The following is a 17,889-nucleotide window of genomic DNA, read 5'->3' on the forward strand; positions in this document are numbered from 1 at the left end:
TTACAATGCCACAAAAGGGGGGGTAGACAACTTGGACAAAGTAACAGGGTCCTACAGCACCAAACGAATGACTGCGCGCTGGCCATTGGTCATCTATTATAATATGATAGATGTATCGGCCTACAATGCATTTGTCATCTGGACTGAGATTTTTCCTGACTGGAATGTGTCAAAGCTGTACAAGAGGCGCATCTTTCTCGAGGAGCTGGGGAAGGCGCTTGTGACACCGCACATTCAACGGAGGCAGCACCTGCCAAGGACCCCAACCGCTGCAGCCACGGTGAGGGAGATTCAGGAGAGGACTGCACGAAGTACTACACCAGTGCGTGAGGTAAGTAATTGTGTGTGTGTGTGTGTGTATGCATGTGTGTGTATAAGTGTATGAGAGTGTGTTGTGTGTGTGTCTTGGTATCAGCAAAAAGAAACCATAGTAATCATGGTCCTCTTGTTTCTAGGTTGCTGCTGAGGGGAAAAGAAAGAGGAAGAGGTGCCAGGTCTGCAGTCCATCTGACGATGTCAAGACAAGCATGACCTGTGCGAAATGTGCAAAATTCATTTGCACAAAGCACAGTGTGATGACATGTCACTCGTGTGCTGTGTAGATGTACAGACACACACACACAGACACACACAAACACACTCACACACACGTTCATATGGCACTTGCTTGTTTGTTGTATTGTATTGCGATTTGGTTCATTTCTGGTTCACAAACAGTGCATTTATGTTAAACAAAAGTGAAATGTTATGTTTCAATGTTGTGTAAAACCATTGTTTTATATGTTGGTCTTTCAAAAGTGATAAAGTGGTGAAACATTAAAAAAAAGTTTGAAAATGTATTTTTTTTATGAAAAACGAGTGAATTGTCCTAATTGAACCATTCCTTGTTAGAGGTAAGGAACACTAAATTGCACTAAATATTGATAGAATAGTTAGTAATGGAGTTGGTAATGACATGTGCACACTGCTTGTTAGGATTTTTTTTGGTTTAGGACATCTTTTGGAGATTTAAACATGCCCCGGGTCAAATTGACCCGGGAACACCATTGCAGTTCCTGACAAACGAACATAACAGGAGGGTTAAAATTATCACTCGGCTTCAGGGTGTATGTTTGGAGTGTATTCAACGCAACATCAGGATCTTTAGCACTGTCTAATGAGAATCTAGCACCGGGGGCTGCAGATTCACTGATTTCAAACTGTATTTCCTTCCTCGCAAATAAAGGAGCGTTATCATTAATATCCAATATTTCCACGTCAATTCGATGTAACTCCATCGGGTTTTCTAGTATGATTTGGAAATGCAGAGAACAGGGAGATGATTGGCCGCAGAGCTCCTCTCTGTCTATCCTTTCTTTTACCACCAACGTCCCTTTCTCTGTATTCAGACCGATGTACTCACTGCTGTCCTCGGTAAATATCCGAGCTCGGCCGGATTTTAGCCTCTTAACATCCAGACCTACGTCCTGCACAATATTCCCCACGAGTGAGCCCTTCGACATTTCCTCGGGAATGGAATAACGAATCTGTCCGAAAGCTATCTTAGTAACAAAGAAGAGAAACAGCAGCTGTCCCGGCCATCTCCAGATCTGGGAGGCGAAGCTCCTTGAGCCACGACAACCAAAAAACATTTCTCTCTGCCAATGGTGGTGTCAACGAAAACACGAATATCTCCAAAATGGATTAAAAATGATTATACTAGAGTCCCCAACCAAAGAATGGCGCTATGGTTTTGTTGGATAGCTCAAGAAGGTATTGAGGAAGAAAAGCGCTGCGCTGTTGTGAAGAGGGGAGGAGAGGAAGGGCTTTGAGATGAGCTATTATCCTCGCACTAACCAACAGCGGCACTTACAGTCCTAAATCAATACTGCAGACATGTAATATTCGTTTTGAAGATCTCGAAACAAGAATAAAAAATAAAAAAGTAAAATAATCATTTACTGTAAGGAATTGACCTTTGTCAAATATCAAAGGGAATGGAGAGCTGTAAACCTTTATGACAACAACAAGTTCACAGTATAAACACTGTCCGTCTCAAGTGTAGGAAACTCATTTTCTCACCTTGGTACCGTCATCTTTAGCCAACTTGTCTCTTTGCATGTAAGAGAGTGTGTCTACCACTGTGTACCTGACTAATGATACTCTGACTGGAAGGTCAGGGTCTGACGTATTTAATGTCACTAGTCTGAAAGTCAATCGTCCCATACGTCATAATTAAACAAGTCTGAGAGTACCTGTCATTCCTATGTCAGCGTAAAGGGGCAGGTATTACGGAATGACTGGAAGATTCCCGTTTGATTTGAAATACATTCGGTGTGCGAAAACTGATTACATAGTTTTGAATGACTGAACCAATAGGCTGACATTGACATACATTTACTAACCTCCAGTGGAGAGTCTGGTTCATCTAAGATGCTCTTTTCACTCTGTATCCGCTGCATGGTTCCTGTCAAGCTGGGGTCCATTATCAGGACGTTCTGACTACCCGGTCTGGGGAACTTACAGTCACTTTTTCTGGAGTCAGTTGTCCTGCACACCTCGTAATTGTAAACATGCTGCAATGTTCCCGTCCCCAAGGTGTCTGCGTAACGCGGTGGATAATAAGGAATCACTGGAAGATTGGAATGATAGAGGATACGAGACTGTCTCCATCTGTATATTTTCACTGATATAATAACCACCAAACACGTGATGAAAAGAAATGAAACTACAGCCAAAGCCAAGACTAAGTAAAAAGTCAGGTTGTCGTTGTACTCCTTGTCGTGCGTAAAGTCAGTGAACTCCGAGAGCACTTCAGGGAAGCTGTCCGCTACCGCCACGTTTACATTGACTGTAGCTGAACGAGAGGGCTGTCCGTTGTCCTCCACTACAACAGTGATCCTTTGTTTCACTGCATCTTTATCAGTCACTTGGCGAACAGTTCTTATTTCCCCATTCTGTAAGCCCACTTCAAACAGCGCCCTGTCTGTGGCTTTCTGCAGTTTATAGGAGAGCCAGGCATTCTGTCCAGAGTCCACATCAACAGCCACCACTTTAGTGACCAGATAGCCCACATCTGCTGAGCGAGGCACCATTTCAGCCACCAGAGAGCCGCCAGTTTGGACTGGGTAAAGAACCTGTGGTGCGTTGTCATTCTGGTCCTGGATCATTATTTTAACAGTCACATTGCTACTGAGTGGAGGGGAGCCTCCATCCTGCGCTTTTACGTTGAACTGGAAGTCCTTGATCTGCTCGAAGTCAAAAGAGCGCACTGCATGGACGACTCCACTGTCAGCACTTACGGACACATATGAGGAGACGGAAACTCCGTTAACCGAGGAGTCCTCCAGTATGTAAGAAACACGAGCATTCTGGTTCCAGTCAGCGTCTCTGGCTTTCACAGAGAATATAGATAGGCCCGGTGTGTTGTTTTCTATAATATAGGCCTCATATGAGCTCCTCTCAAAGATAGGTGCGTTGTCATTCACATCTGATATCTGTAAGGTTAGAGTGACACTGCTGGAGAGCGAGGGCACTCCCTCATCAGAACACGTGACACTGATGTTGTACTCAGACGCTGTCTCTCGGTCCAATTCACTTTCTGTTACTAAACTAAAGAAACCATTTAACGCTGACTTCATTTCAAACGGAATATTATCGTTAATTGAGCACTGGACTTTACCATTCTCCCCAGAGTCTTGGTCTTGAATGTTAATCATTGTTACAACAGTACCAAGTTTTGCATCCTCAGATATTACATTTGACTTGGACATTATATTGATGTTGGGCATGTTATCATTCATGTCAACTACATCGATAGTTAATTTACATGAATCTGTCAGTCCTCCATCATCACTTCCACGTAAATCGATTTGGAAATGGCGGGCCTTTTCATAATCAATTCTACCTATCACCTTGATTTCGCCGCTCTCATCGTTCACCTCAAACAATCCCCGGGCATTTTTTTGAGTATTCGTAATTGAATACGTGATTTTACCGTTTGAACCATAGTCTGCATCTGAAGCGCTAACTTGAGTAACAACTGTACCTTTTGGGGCATTTTCTGTTACTGTAGCTTTATATACAGGCTGAGTAAAAACAGGCGCATTGTCATTGGCGTCTAATACGGTTATGAGTATCTGCATTGTTCCAGACATCTGCGGCTCGCCTCCATCTATGGCTGTCAGTATTAACGATACCTGCTCCTGTTTCTCTCGATCTAGGGGTTTATGTAAAACCATTTCAACATTCCTACTGCCACCTGCTTGATTATTTAATTTAAGAGCAAAATGATCCGTAGGTTGAAGCAAATAGCTTTGAAGACCATTAATACCAACATCAAGATCTGTTGCCTTCTCTAATGCGAATTTTGCCCCACTTACTGCAGATTCACTAATTTTGAACTTGACTTCTTTTTTATCAAAAATTGGAGTGTTATCATTAATGTCTGTAATTTCAACTGTGATACTATAAAATTCCATCGGGTTTTCTAGAATAATCTGAAAATGTAAAGCGCAAGGCGTTGTCTCACCACACAAGGCTTCGCGGTCTATTCTCTCTTTGATGAGGAGGACTCCCCTTTCTTTATTAAGCTCGATGTATTCCGTCCTGTCTCCAGTATAAATACGAGCGTTCCCTGATTTAAGTCTCTTTATATCTAAACCTAAATCCTGCACTATGTTACCAACTAAAGAGCCTTTCAACATTTCTTCGGGAATAGAATAACTGACCTGCGCGTGCACGGAGCCGAGAGAGAGGACCGAGATGAACAACAGTATCTGCCATGTCATTGTACCATCCGATATTTTCTCGTGCGCCATGAAACCAAAATGTGTTATTATCCGTAAAACAACGTGTAATATCCCAGTAGCTTACAGTGGCAAATATTAAAAACAAACGACTTCAGGATGCCTAAAGCAGCAACCAAAGCAGTCTCAGTATCTAGTGTTCTCTGTAAACCGGACTGTACGCTCTGGTGCGTTTCTTTCTCCAATGTGGGTGATGGGGGAGGTACTGTTGGCGACCAGGCCGAACTGTGCTACACTGATCAACAGCGTCCCACGGAGTCCAATTTACTGAACTACACTCATGTGTCTAACGGAAATTAAATGAATTGAACCATGGACAACTATTTCATGTCAGGCAAATCAATAAGTTACAACACATAAAACAAATACAATTATGACGTTCGAAATACCAAAACAAGCCAAAATAGAAGCTTCAAACACAGAGCAAGACCCGCCTTATGATAATTCTGTTGATTTGAGCTGACTAACCTCAAGAGGAGAATCAGGTTCGTTTAAGATGCTCTTTTCACTCTGTATCCGCTGCATGGTTCCTGTCAAGTTGGGGTCCATTATCAGGACGTTCTGAGTACCAGGTCTGAGGAACTTACAGTCACTCTTTCTGGAGTCAGTCGTCCTGCACACCTCGTAATTGTACACGTGCTGCAGAGTTCCCGTCCCCAAAGTGTCTGCGTAACGCGGTGGATAATAAGGAATCACCGGGAGATTGGAATGATAGAGGATACGAGACTGTCTCCATCTGTATATTTTCACTGATATAATAACCACTACACACGTGATGAACAGAAATGAAACTACAGCCAAAGCCAAAACTAAGTAAAAAGTCAGGTTGTCATTGTACTCCTTGTCGTGCGTAAAGTCAGTGAACTCCAAGAGCACTTCAGGGAAGCTGTCCGCCACCGCCACGTTAACATTGACTGTAGCTGAACGAGAGGGCTTCCCGTTGTCCTCCACTACAACAGTGAGTCTTTGTTTCACTGCATCTTTATCAGTCACTTGGCGAACAGTTCTTATTTCCCCATTCTGTAAGCCCACTTCAAACAGCGCCCTGTCTGTGGCTTTCTGCAGTTTATAGGAGAGCCAGGCATTCTGTCCAGAGTCCACATCAACAGCCACCACTTTAGTGACCAGATAGCCCACATCTGCTGAACGAGGCACCATTTCAGCCACCAGAGAACCGCCAGTCTGGACCGGGTACAGAACCTGAGGTGCGTTGTCGTTTTGATCTTGGATCATTATTTTCACAGTCACATTGCTACTGAGTGGAGGGGAGCCTCCATCCTGCGCTTTTACGTTGAACTGGAAATCCTTAATCTGCTCGTAGTCAAAAGAGCGCACTGCATGGACGACTCCACTATCAGCACTAATGGACACATATGAGGAGACGGAAACTCCGTTAACTGAGGAGTCCTCAAGTATGTAAGAAACACGAGCATTCTGGTTCCAGTCATCGTCTCTGGCTTTCACAGAGAATATAGAGAGGCCCGGTGTGTTGTTTTCTATAATGTAGGCCTCATATGAGCTCCTCTCAAAGACTGGCGCGTTGTCATTTACATCTGATATCTGTAAGGTAAGAGTGACATTGCTGGACAGGGATGGCACGCCTTCATCAGAACACGTGACAGTGATGTTGTACTCGGATGCTCTCTCTCGGTCCAATTCACTGTCGGTTACTAAGCTAAAGAAGTTAATGGAAGTTGATTTCATTAGAAAAGGAATGTTTCCGTTTATGGAACACTTGACTCTCCCATTTTCACTCGAGTCTGGATCTTGTATATTAATCATTGTTACAACAGTATCAAGTTTGGCATTTTCAGATATAAAATTTGATTTTGATAATACATTGATAGTGGGTTTGTTATCATTCGTGTCAACCACATCAACAATTAATTTACACGAATCTGTCAGTCCTCCGTCATCACTTCCACGTAAATCGATTTGAAAATGATGTGCTTTTTCATAATCAATTGTCCCAATTACTCTGATCTCACCACTTTCATCATTAATCTCAAACAATCCCCGGCCATTTTCTTGAATATTCGTAATTGAATACGTGATTTTACCGTTTGAACCATGGTCGGTATCCGATGCACTGACTGTAGTAACAACTGTACCTTTCGGGGAATTTTCTGTTACTGTAGCTTTATATACAGGCTGAGTAAAGACAGGCGCATTGTCATTGGCGTCTAATACGGTAATGAGTATTTCCATTGTTCCAGACATCTGCAGCTCGCCTCCATCTATGGCTGTCAGTAATAACGACACATGCTCCTGTTTCTCTCGATCTAGTGGTTTCTTTAAAACCATTTCAACATTCTTACTGCCACCTGCTTGATTATGTAATTTAAGAGCAAAATGATCCGTAGGTTGAAGCAAATAGCTTTGAAGACCATTACTACCAACATCAAGATCGGTAGCCTTCTCTAGTGCGAATTTTGCCCCACTTACTGCAGATTCACTAATTTTGAACTTGACTTTGCTTTTATCAAAGGTTGGAGGGTTATCATTAATATCTGTTATCTCAACTGTGATACTGTACAATTCCATTGGATTTTCTAGAATCATCTGAAAATGTAAAGCGCAAGGCGTTGTCTGACCGCAGAGCGCTTCACGGTCTATTCTCTCTTTGATGAGGAGGACTCCCCTTTCTTTATTCAGCTCGATGTATTCTGTGCTGTCTCCAGAAAAAATACGAGCTTTTCCTGATTTAAGCCTCTTTATATCTAATCCTAAATCCTGCGCTATGTTACCGACTAAAGAACCTTTCACCATTTCCTCGGGGACGGAATAACTAACCTGCCCGTGCACTGTACCGAAAGAGAGGATCGAGATAAACAACAGTACTTGCCGTGTCATTGTTTTAGCAGACATTTTGTCGTGCACCATAAAAATAAAATGTCAAAACATTATAAAAATAAAAATAATTATAATCCGTAAACCTATGTGTAATATCCCATCAGACTTTCCTGTCAAAAATTCAACGCAAACGAATTAGGCAAAAACCGAATAATTCAATTTTTTTCTCCCTGTATCTGTATCTAGTGTTCAGTGTCACACAGACTGAGTGTATGTTCTTGTGTGGCTATTTCTCTAATATGGATGACAAACAGAAAGGGGAGGTTGGTTGGGGTGTTACCAACCTCATTGACAACTGTAACACACTGACCAACAGCGTCCCACCGAGACCAATGCTTGGAACTACATACACGGTTTTCACCGACCCCCTTCAAATCTATAGACATATAGACTTGTAACCATCATAATGATACTAAATAATACTGTGACAGTCGCTTAGCATGTAAGAGCAGAATGTACATGTTTAGTAAGGACTGTTAAACAAGTACACACTATTTCCAAGTAGCCTACAGTGCCTTGTTCACTGCTCCCAAAAAGTTATAAATTGAACAATATGCTACAGCAACAAAATGATTTATAATCCATCCCCATAAATATGAAATACTAAACTACTAACACGGTCGTTGGCTACTGTGTCGCTGTCCAAACACATAGTGCTGAAATGGCAGTGCTCTGTTGAAATGTCATGTTTAATAAAAAGCTACAGATTATTATGAGGTACTGTTAAATGGAATCCCATTCACAAGTCATATACAACGGAAAGTAAAAACATAAACACTTTAAAACGGTGGACTCATTTAACGCAATATAATGCATCTGACTAACCTCCAGAGGTGAGTCTGGGTCATCCAAGAGGTTTTTTTCCCTCTGTATCCTCTGCATCGTTCCTGTCAAGCAGGGGTCCATTATCAGAACGTTCTGACTACCAGGTCTGGCGAATGTACAGTCACTCTTTCTGGAGTCAGTCGTCCTGCACACCTCGTAATTGTACACGTGCTGCATCGTTCCCGTTCCCAAAGTGTCTGCGTAACGCGGTGGATAATACGGAATAACTGGGAGGTTTGAATGGAAGAGGATGCGAGACTGTCTCCATCTGTATATTTTTACGGATATAATAACCACCAAACACGTGATGAAAAGAAATGAAACTACAGCCAAAGCCAAGACCAAGTAAAATGTCAGGTTGTCATTGTACTCTTTGTCCTGCGTAAAGTCAATGAACTCCGAGAGCACTTCAGGGAAGCTGTCCGCCACCGCCACGTTAACATTGACTGTAGCTGAACGAGAGGGCTGTCCGTTGTCCTCCACTACAACAGTGAGTCTTTGTTTCACTGCATCTTTATCAGTCACTTGGCGAACAGTTCTTATTTCCCCATTCTGTAAGCCCACTTCAAACAGCGCCCTGTCTGTGGCTTTCTGCAGTTTATAGGAGAGCCAGGCATTCTGCCCAGAGTCCACATCAACAGCCACCACTTTAGTGACCAGATAGCCCACATCTGCTGAACGAGGCACCATTTCAGCCACCAGAGAGCCGCCAGTCTGGACTGGGTACAGAACTTGAGGTGCGTTGTCGTTCTGGTCCTGGATCATTATTTTCACAGTTACATTGCTACTGAGTGGAGGGGAACCTCCATCCTGCGCTTTTAGGCGGAACTGGAAGTCCTTAATCTGTTCGTAATCAAAAGAGCGCACTGCATGGACGACTCCACTATCAGCACTAACGGACACATATGAGGAAACGGGCACTCCGTTAACCGAAGAATCCTCCAGGATGTAAGAAACACGAGCATTTTGCTTCCAGTCAGCGTCTCCGGCTTTCACTGTGAATATAGAGAGGCCCGGTGTGTTGTTTTCTATAATGTAGGCCTCATATGAGCTCTTCTCAAAGACAGGCGCGTTGTCATTCACATCTGATATCTGTAAAGTGAGAGTGACACTGCTGGAGAGCGAGGGCACGCCCTCATCAGAACACATGACACTGATGTTATACTCAGACGCTCTCTCTCGGTCCAATTCACTCTCTGTTATTAAACTGTAGAAATGATTTGACGTAGACTTCATTATGAATGGAATATTGTCGTTTATGAAACATTTAACTTTGCCATTCTCACTTGAGTCAGGGTCTTGAATGTTAATCATTGTTACGACAGTTTCTGGTTTGGCATCTTCGGATATCACGTTGGTTTTCGACATTATATTGATCATAGGCTTATTATCATTCATATCAACGACATCAACAATTAGTTTACACGAATCTGTGAGTCCTCCTTCATCGCTTGCACGTAAATGTATCTGAAAATTTCGTACCTTTTCATAATCAACATTACCAATCAACCTAACCTCGCCCGTCTCCTCGTTAACCTCAAACATTCCGCGAGTATGTTCTTGAGTGTTTCTGATTGAATATGTTATCTTACTATTCGATCCATGGTCTGCATCTACAGCACTGACCACGCGAATCAGTGCACCTTTTGGAGCGTTCTCTGTCACTGTAGCTTTATACACAGGCTGAGTAAAAACAGGCGCATTGTCATTGGCATCTAATACGGTGATGAGTATCTGCATTGTTCCAGACATCTGCGGCTCGCCTCCATCTATGGCTGTCAGTACTAATGCTAACAGCTCCTGTTTCTCTCGATCTAGGGGTTTCTGTAAGATCATCTCAACGCTCTTGCTACCATCGGCTTGGTTGTGCGATTTAAGTATAAAATTATCCGTAGGTTTAAGCACATAGCTTTGGAGGCCGTTGATGGTAACATCAAGGTCTGTTGCCCTCTCTAAATCAAATTTAGCTCCGCTAACAGCAGATTCACTGATTTTGAATTTTACTTCGCTTTTTTCAAAAATAGGAGGATTATCATTAATGTCTGTAATCTCGATTGTTATACTGTAAAGTTCCATCGGGGTTTCCAGAATAATCTGAAAATGTAAAGCGCAAGGCGTCGTTTGTCCGCAGAGAGCTTCACGGTCTATTCTCTCTTTGATGAGAAGGACTCCCCTTTCTTTATTCAGCTCGATGTATTCTGCGCTGTCTCCAGTATAAATACGAGCTTTACCTGATTTCAGTCTCTTTATATCTAAACCTAAATCCTGCGCTATGTTACCAACTAGTGAGCCTTTCACCATTTCCTCGGGGATGGAATAACTAACCTGCCCGTGCACTGAACCAAGAGAGAGGACCAAGATGAACAACAGTACTTGCCGTATCATTATTCTTTCCGATATATTTTCTCCTAAACTATTAATCCAAAACGTTTGAATATCCAGAAACAGTTCTGCAACATTCCATTCGTTTTCAGTGCCAAAGTCAAAGTAGAACAACTCCAATATAGACAATTATTTACCAAAATAATCGTACATCGGTTTCCCGGTCGTTATACTGACGTCTGTTACCCGGATTCTGCGCTCTGTGTCCTGCTCTTTCTCTCTACTATATTGAGGTAATGGGAGTGGTACTGTTTCAAATCTGCTGCAACACACTAGCCGACAGCGGCCCATAGAGTTCGTTATTATGAACTACATTTTATGTCTAAATAGTTAAGTGAAGTATCAGAATGAAAAAAACAATGAGCTGAGGGTATTTTGTGACGTCAGGGTAGCCATGAGCGGTCCATAAATAAAGCATCTATTTTGCAGTGTATCAAAACAACGCCACTGTCTCCAAATCATGCAAAGCATTCTTTAAAATTCAAGTTGAAAAATCATCAGATTGACTTACACAGCTTCGTTAATCTAACAGTATAACAAGTGGAATCCATTCTTGATTAAAATGGTAACCCCACGAGAGAGAGAGAGGGAGAGAGAGAGACAGAGACAGAGACAGAGAGAGAGAGAGAGAGAGAGAGAGAGAGAGAGAGAGAGAGAGAGAGAGACACAGAGAGAGAGAGAGAGACACACACAGAGAGAGAGAGAGAGAGAGAGAGAGAGAGAGAGAGAGAGAGAGAGAGAGAGAGAGAGAGAGAGAGAGAGAGAGATGAAACAGATGTAAGATGACACAAAATAGTGTCATTTTCCGGTGTGCGAAGACTGATTTTGAATGATTAATCAAATGGGTTAACGCTGAAATACATTGACTAACCTCCAGTGGAGAGTCTGGTTCATCTAAGATGCTCTTTTCACTCTGTATCCGCTGCATGGTTCCTGTCAAGCTGGGGTCCATTATCAGGACGTTCTGACTACCGGGTCTGGCGAACTTACAGTCACTCTTTCTGGAGTCAGTCGTCCTGCACACCTCGTAATTGTACACGTGCTGCAGAGTTCCATTCCCCAAAGTATCTGCGTAACGCGGTGGATAATAAGGAATCACTGGGAGATTGGAATGATAGAGGATGCGAGACTGTCTCCATCTGTATATTTTCACTGATATAATAACCACAAGACACGTGATGAACAGAAATGAAACTACAGCTAAAGCCAAGACCAAATAAAAAGTCAGGTTGTCATTGTACTCCTTGTCGTGCGTAAAGTCAGTGAACTCCGAGAGCACTTCAGGGAAGCTGTCCGCCACCGCCACGTTAACATTGACTGTAGCTGAACGAGAGGGCTGCCCGTTGTCCGCCACTACAACAGTCAGCCTTTGTTTCACTGCATCTTTATCAGTCACTTGGCGAACAGTTCTTATTTCCCCATTCTGTAAGCCCACTTCAAACAGCGCCCTGTCTGTGGCTTTCTGCAGTTTATAGGCGAGCCAGGCATTTTGTCCAGAGTCCACATCAACAGCCACCACTTTAGTGACCAGATAGCCTATATCTGCTGAACGAGGCACCATTTCAGCCACCAGAGAGCCACCAGTCTGGACTGGGTACAGAACCTGAGGTGCGTTGTCGTTTTGATCTTGGATCATTATTTTCACAGTCACATTGCTACTGAGTGGAGGGGAACCTCCATCCTGCGCTTTTACGTGGAATTGGAAATCCTTGATCTGCTCGTAGTCAAAAGAGCGCACTGCATGGACGACTCCACTATCAGCACTAATGGACACATATGAGGAGACGGGAACTCCGTGAACCGAGGAGTCCTCCAGTATGTAAGAAACACGAGCATTCTGGTTCCAGTCAGCGTCTCTGGCTTTCACTGTGAATATAGAGAGGCCCGGTGTGTTGTTTTCTGTAATATAGGCCTCATATGAGCTCCTCTCAAAGACAGGCGCGTTGTCATTCACATCTGATATCTGTAAGGTGAGAGTGACGCTGCTGGAGAGCGAGGGCACTCCCTCGTCAGAACACGTGACACTGATGTTGTACTCAGACGCTCTCTCTCGGTCCAATTCACTGTCTGTTACTAAGCTAAAAAAGTTAGTTGAGGTTGTTTTAATTAGAAAAGGAATGTTTTCGTTTATGGAACACTGGACTTTGCCATTGTCACCCGAGTCTGGGTCTTGTATATTGATCATGGTTACGACTGTATCTGTTTTGGCATCTTCGGATATAACATTGGATTTTGATATTATATTAATACTAGGTGTATTGTCATTTATATCAGCAACATCGATAATTACTTTGCATGAATCAGTCAGTCCACCATCATCGCTTGCGCGCAAATTTATTTGGAAATGTCTTGACTTTTCATAATCGACGCTTCCTATCACTGTAAGTTCACCACTGTCCTCGTTTACAACAAACGTATTTCGGACATCATCCAACGTGTTTGAAATTGAATACGTGATTTTACCGTTTGAACCATGGTCGGCATCTAATGCATTCACTGTTGCTACAACTGTACCTTTGTGTGCATTTTCTGTCACTGTGGCTTTATATACAGGTTGAGTAAAGACAGGCGCGTTGTCATTGACGTCTAATACGGTGATAAGTATTTTCATTGTCCCAGACATCTGCGGCTCGCCTCCATCTATGGCTGTCAATACTAACGCAACCTTCTCCTGTTTCTCTCGATCTAACGGTTTATGTAAAACCATTTCAACATTCTTATTGCCATCTGCTTGGCTATGCAATTTAAGAGCAAAATTGTCCGTTGGATTGAGCAAATAGTTTTGAAGACCATTATTACCAACATCAAGATCCATAGCCCTTTCCAATACAAATTTAGCCCCACTGACTGCAGACTCACTGATTTTGAATTTCACTTCGCTTTTATCAAAGGTTGGAGGGTTATCATTAACATCGGTGATCTCAACCGTAATACTGTACAACTCCATAGGATTCTCTAAAATAATTTGAAAATGAAGAGCGCAAGGCGTAGTCTGTCCGCAGAGCGCTTCACGGTCTATTCTCTCTTTGATGATGAGGATTCCCCTTTCTTTATTCAGCTCGATGTATTCTGCGCTGTCTCCAGTATAAACACGAGCTTTACCTGATTTCAACCTCTTTATATCTAAACCTAAATCCTGCGCTATGTTACCGACTAAAGAACCTTTCACCATTTCCTCGGAAATGGAGTAACTGACCTGCCCATGCACTAGACCGAGAGAGAGGACCAAGACGAACAACAGTACTTGCCGTGTCATTGTTGTATCCGATATTTTCCCAAAACATTTAAATCCAACAAACGTGCTATTATAATCAGCAAACCGTTATGCTATGTTAAATTCGTTTTCAATTCCAAAGTCTAAGTAGAAAAATCCAATAGTCTAACAAAAGACTAGAACCTCAATTTCTCCGTCGTTGCTGATGTCTGTTACCCGAACTGTGCACTCTGCGTCCTGCTCTTTCTCTCTGATATGTCGAGGTAATGGGGGAGGTACTGTAACAAATATCCTGACACTACAACACACTGGCCAACAGCGGCCCACAGAGTTCGTTATAAATTATTACATGGCTACGTCATTTAAACAAATACAAAGCTGTGAGTTGAAGGACATGTTTTACGTCAAGGTATTCATAAGTCGTCCTAAAATAAAGCCTCTACATGCAATGTTGATAAAGACAAGTTCACTGTCAACAAATCACAAACAGCAACGTATGAAATTCATGTTGAATATTGAGAAGATTACTTCACACAACTTGGTTGACACGAAAATATATATAATATAAATGCTTAAAATAAATAAAATGTGTGCTGTGAAATATTTTACTGTTGATTGTTCTTCTACAGGTACAGTCCTGCACTTTTGTGGTTCATGTTGTTTAGTTTGTAACTTGTGTAACTGCATGTTCTTATGGGTCTTCCCTTTGGCACTTGTTTAGCTTTTCACAATGTATGCTTCATGTTTTGGCTACTTGCAATGTTTGGGACTATCTCGTTGTTATGATCAGTGACCTGTGCTCTTTTGTAAGCTCTCTCTTGGAAGTCGCTTTGGATAAAAGCGTCTGCTAATTGAATAAATGTAAAATATATATATATAGAGAGAGAGAGAGAGGGAGAGGGAGAGGGAGAGGGAGAGGGAGAGGGAGAGGGAGAGGGAGAGGGAGAGGGAGAGGGAGAGGGAGAGGGAGAGGGAGAGGGAGAGGGAGAGAGATGTTTGTTGTTTTGCATTAAATGACCTACCAGTTTCCGAACTCTGATTACGTTGATTTGAGAGACCATACAAATGGGCAAAAGATTAATTAAATTGACTAACCTCCAGTGGAGAGTCTGGTTCGTCTAAGATACTCTTTTCACTCTGTATCCGCTCCATGGTTCCTGTCAAGTTGGGGTCCTTTATAAGGACGTTCTGACTACCGGGTCTGGCGAACTTAGAGTCACTCTTTCTTGAGTCAGTCGTCCTGCACACCTCGTAATTGTACACGTGCTGCAGAGTTCCCGTTCCCAAAGTGTCTGCGTAACGCGGTGGATAATAAGGAATAACCGGGAGATTGGAATGATAGAGGATGCGAGACTGTCTCCATCTGTATATTTTCACTGATATAATAACCACAAGACACGTGATGAACAGAAATGAAACTACAGCTAAAGCCAAGACCAAGTAAAAAGTCAGGTTGTCATTGTACTCCTTGTCGTGCGTAAAGTCAGTGAACTCCGAGAGCACTTCAGGGAAGCTGTCCGCCACCGCCACGTTAACATTGACTGTAGCTGAACGAGAGGGCTGCCCGTTGTCCTCCACTACAACAGTGAGCCTTTGTTTCACTGCATCTTTATCAGTCACTTGGCGAACAGTTCTTATTTCCCCATTCTGTAAGCCCACTTCAAACAGCGCCCTGTCTGTGGCTTTCTGCAGTTTATAGGAGAGCCAGGCATTCTGTCCAGAGTCCACATCAACAGCCACCACTTTAGTGACCAGATAGCCCACGTCTGCTGAACGAGGCACCAATTCAGCCACCAGAGAACCGCCAGTCTGGACTGGGTACAGAACCTGTGGTGCGTTGTCGTTCTGGTCCTGGATCATTATTTTCACAGTCACATTGCTATTGAGTGGAGGGGAGCCTCCATCTTGCGCTTTTGCGTGGAAATGGAAATCCTTGATCTGCTCGTAGTCAAAAGAGCGCACTGCATGGACGACTCCACTATCAGCACTAATGGACACATATGAGGAGACGGGAACTCCGTTAACCGAGGAGTCCTCCAGTATGTAAGAAACACGAGCATTCTGGTTCCAGTCAGCGTCTTTGGCTTTCACTGTGAATATAGAGAGGCCCGGTGTGTTGTTTTCTATAATGTAGGCCTCATATGAGCTCTTCGCAAAGACAGGCGAATTGTCATTCACATCTGATATCTGTAAGGTGAGAGTGACAATGCTGGAGAGGAAGGGCACGCCCTCATCAGAACACGTGACACTGATGTTATACTCAGACGCTCTCTCTCGGTCCAATTCACTTTCTGTTACTAAGCTATAGAATCCGGTTGAGGTAGACTTTATTGCAAACGGTATATCTTCACTCAAAACACAACTAACCACTCCGTTATTATCAGAGTCGGGATCGTGAACACTCATCACAGCTATAACTGTCTGAGAGGGGGAGTCCTCCGGAACTGACCGTGACGTTGACATTAAATCAATCATAGGCATATTATCGTTCACGTCAATGATGTCTACCATTAACTTGCTCGAATCTGAAAGGCCACCCTGATCCTTAGCTTCTAAATCTATTTCGTAATGTTTTGATAGTTCATAATCAACCTCCCCTATCAAACGGACTCCACCATTAGTTTCGTCAATTTCAAACAATTCCTGAATTCCTTTGGTCCTTGATATGGAGTATGTGATTACACCATTGGATCCATAATCAATATCTCTCGCATTAACTGTAGTTAATAATGTTCCCTTCGGTGAGTTTTCTACCAAACTAGCTTTGTATATCGCTTGCGTAAAAGTCGGGGCATTGTCATTGACATCAAGCACAGTGACATGTATCTGCACTGTTCCAGACAGCTGTGGCTCGCCACCATCAACTGCTGTTAATACCAGATAAATCTGCTCTTGTTTCTCTCGATCCAAAGGCTTCTGTAAAACCATCTCTACCTTTTTACTTCCATCCACTTGATTTTGTAACTTCAAAACAAAATTGTCAGTGGGTTTAAGAGCATAACTCTGAAGTCCATTTACTCCTATATCAGAATCGACAGCTCGCTCCAGGACGAATTTTGCCCCAATAACAGCTGATTCACTAATTTCAAATTTCATAGCATTTTTGTCGAAAACAGGAGCATTGTCATTTATGTCAGTGATTTCAATTGTGACTCGATAAAATTCTATGGGATTCTCTAAAAGTATTTGAAAATGTAGAGCACAAGGCGTTGTCTGTCTACAGAGCGCCTCACGGTCTATTCTCTCTTTGATCAGAAGGACTCCCCTTTCTTTATTCAGCTCGATGTACTCTATGCTATTTCCCACATGTACACGAGCTTTTCCTGTTTTTAGTCGTTTGATGTCTAAACCCAAATCCTGCGCTATGTTACCGACTAAAGAACCTTTCACCATTTCTTCACGAATAGAATAATTGACCTGCCCGTACACTGAACCGAGAGAGAGGAAGGAGATGAACAACAGTAGACCTACTTGACGTGTCATTGTTCTCTTCGATGTCTAATTGGAGGTATGAATCAACAAAGGCATCATAATCCGCAAGAAATTCTGATATTTTGATTAATACTCAGAACCAAGTATGAAAAACAAAACAACCCAATCCAACGGAACAAAATAATCCCGGATTGGTGTCTCAGTACTCCGTCTCTGCAACCCGGACTGTGCGCTCTGCGTGCAGCCCTTTCTGTATCTCATGACGTCGAAAAGAGGGGAGGTACTGCAGTAAGCCACCTAAAATGCAACCCTCTGGCCAACAGCGGCCCTCGGAGTCCAATTCACTAAACTTCACATCAAGTTGCCATGGGCAAGCGCAAACAAGATAACATTTAA

At 42.9% G+C, this 17,889-nt stretch overlaps 4 protein-coding genes across 24 annotated transcripts in view; all 4 read right to left on the bottom strand.

Annotated features, from left to right (window-relative positions):
• Window positions 1-17,889, bottom strand: part of LOC124488974 (protocadherin gamma-A3-like) — a 111,113-nt gene that overhangs the window by 42,387 nt on the left and 50,837 nt on the right. For 2 of the 21 annotated variants that reach the window (XM_047051574.1, XM_047051571.1), the window contains exon 1: window positions 15,157-17,752. The exons of 17 other annotated variants lie outside the window; for them this stretch is intronic. In XM_047051574.1, the coding sequence (XP_046907530.1) occupies window positions 15,157-17,544 (2,388 nt within the window). In that variant the 5' untranslated portion in view covers window positions 17,545-17,752. Of the gene's footprint in view, window positions 1-2,384; window positions 4,904-5,255; window positions 7,656-15,156; window positions 17,753-17,889 lie in introns of those variants that run through there. 2 more of the 21 variants (XM_047051568.1, XM_047051563.1) reach the window with 2 other exon arrangements.
• On the bottom strand, window positions 972-1,631 carry LOC124488988 (protocadherin gamma-C5-like). Its single transcript, XM_047051587.1, has one exon. The coding sequence runs from the start codon at window positions 1,629-1,631 to the stop codon at window positions 972-974; it is 660 nt and encodes a 219-aa protein (XP_046907543.1).
• On the bottom strand, window positions 8,364-11,117 carry LOC124488989 (protocadherin beta-16-like). Its single transcript, XM_047051588.1, has one exon. The coding sequence runs from the start codon at window positions 10,848-10,850 to the stop codon at window positions 8,364-8,366; it is 2,487 nt and encodes an 828-aa protein (XP_046907544.1). The 5' UTR covers window positions 10,851-11,117.
• On the bottom strand, window positions 11,368-14,203 carry LOC124488990 (protocadherin beta-16-like). Its single transcript, XM_047051589.1, has 2 exons — window positions 11,709-14,203; window positions 11,368-11,372 (listed from the first exon to the last, which is right to left on the bottom strand). Exons 1-2 carry the CDS (start codon window positions 14,101-14,103, stop codon window positions 11,368-11,370), a joined length of 2,400 nt encoding a protein of 799 aa, XP_046907545.1. The 5' UTR covers window positions 14,104-14,203.

Source organism: Hypomesus transpacificus, unplaced genomic scaffold (genome assembly GCF_021917145.1).
Source record: "Hypomesus transpacificus isolate Combined female unplaced genomic scaffold, fHypTra1 scaffold_160, whole genome shotgun sequence".
NCBI lineage: Eukaryota > Metazoa > Chordata > Actinopteri > Osmeriformes > Osmeridae > Hypomesus > Hypomesus transpacificus.

Bases quoted from the DNA above. Each gene is read 5' to 3' on its own strand.
- LOC124488988 (XM_047051587.1), bottom strand. From the start codon at position 1,631: ATGTTTTTTGGTTGTCGTGGCTCAAGGAGCTTCGCCTCCCAGATCTGG.
- LOC124488989 (XM_047051588.1), bottom strand. From the start codon at position 10,850: ATGATACGGCAAGTACTGTTGTTCATCTTGGTCCTCTCTCTTGGTTCA.
- LOC124488990 (XM_047051589.1), bottom strand. From the start codon at position 14,103: ATGACACGGCAAGTACTGTTGTTCGTCTTGGTCCTCTCTCTCGGTCTA.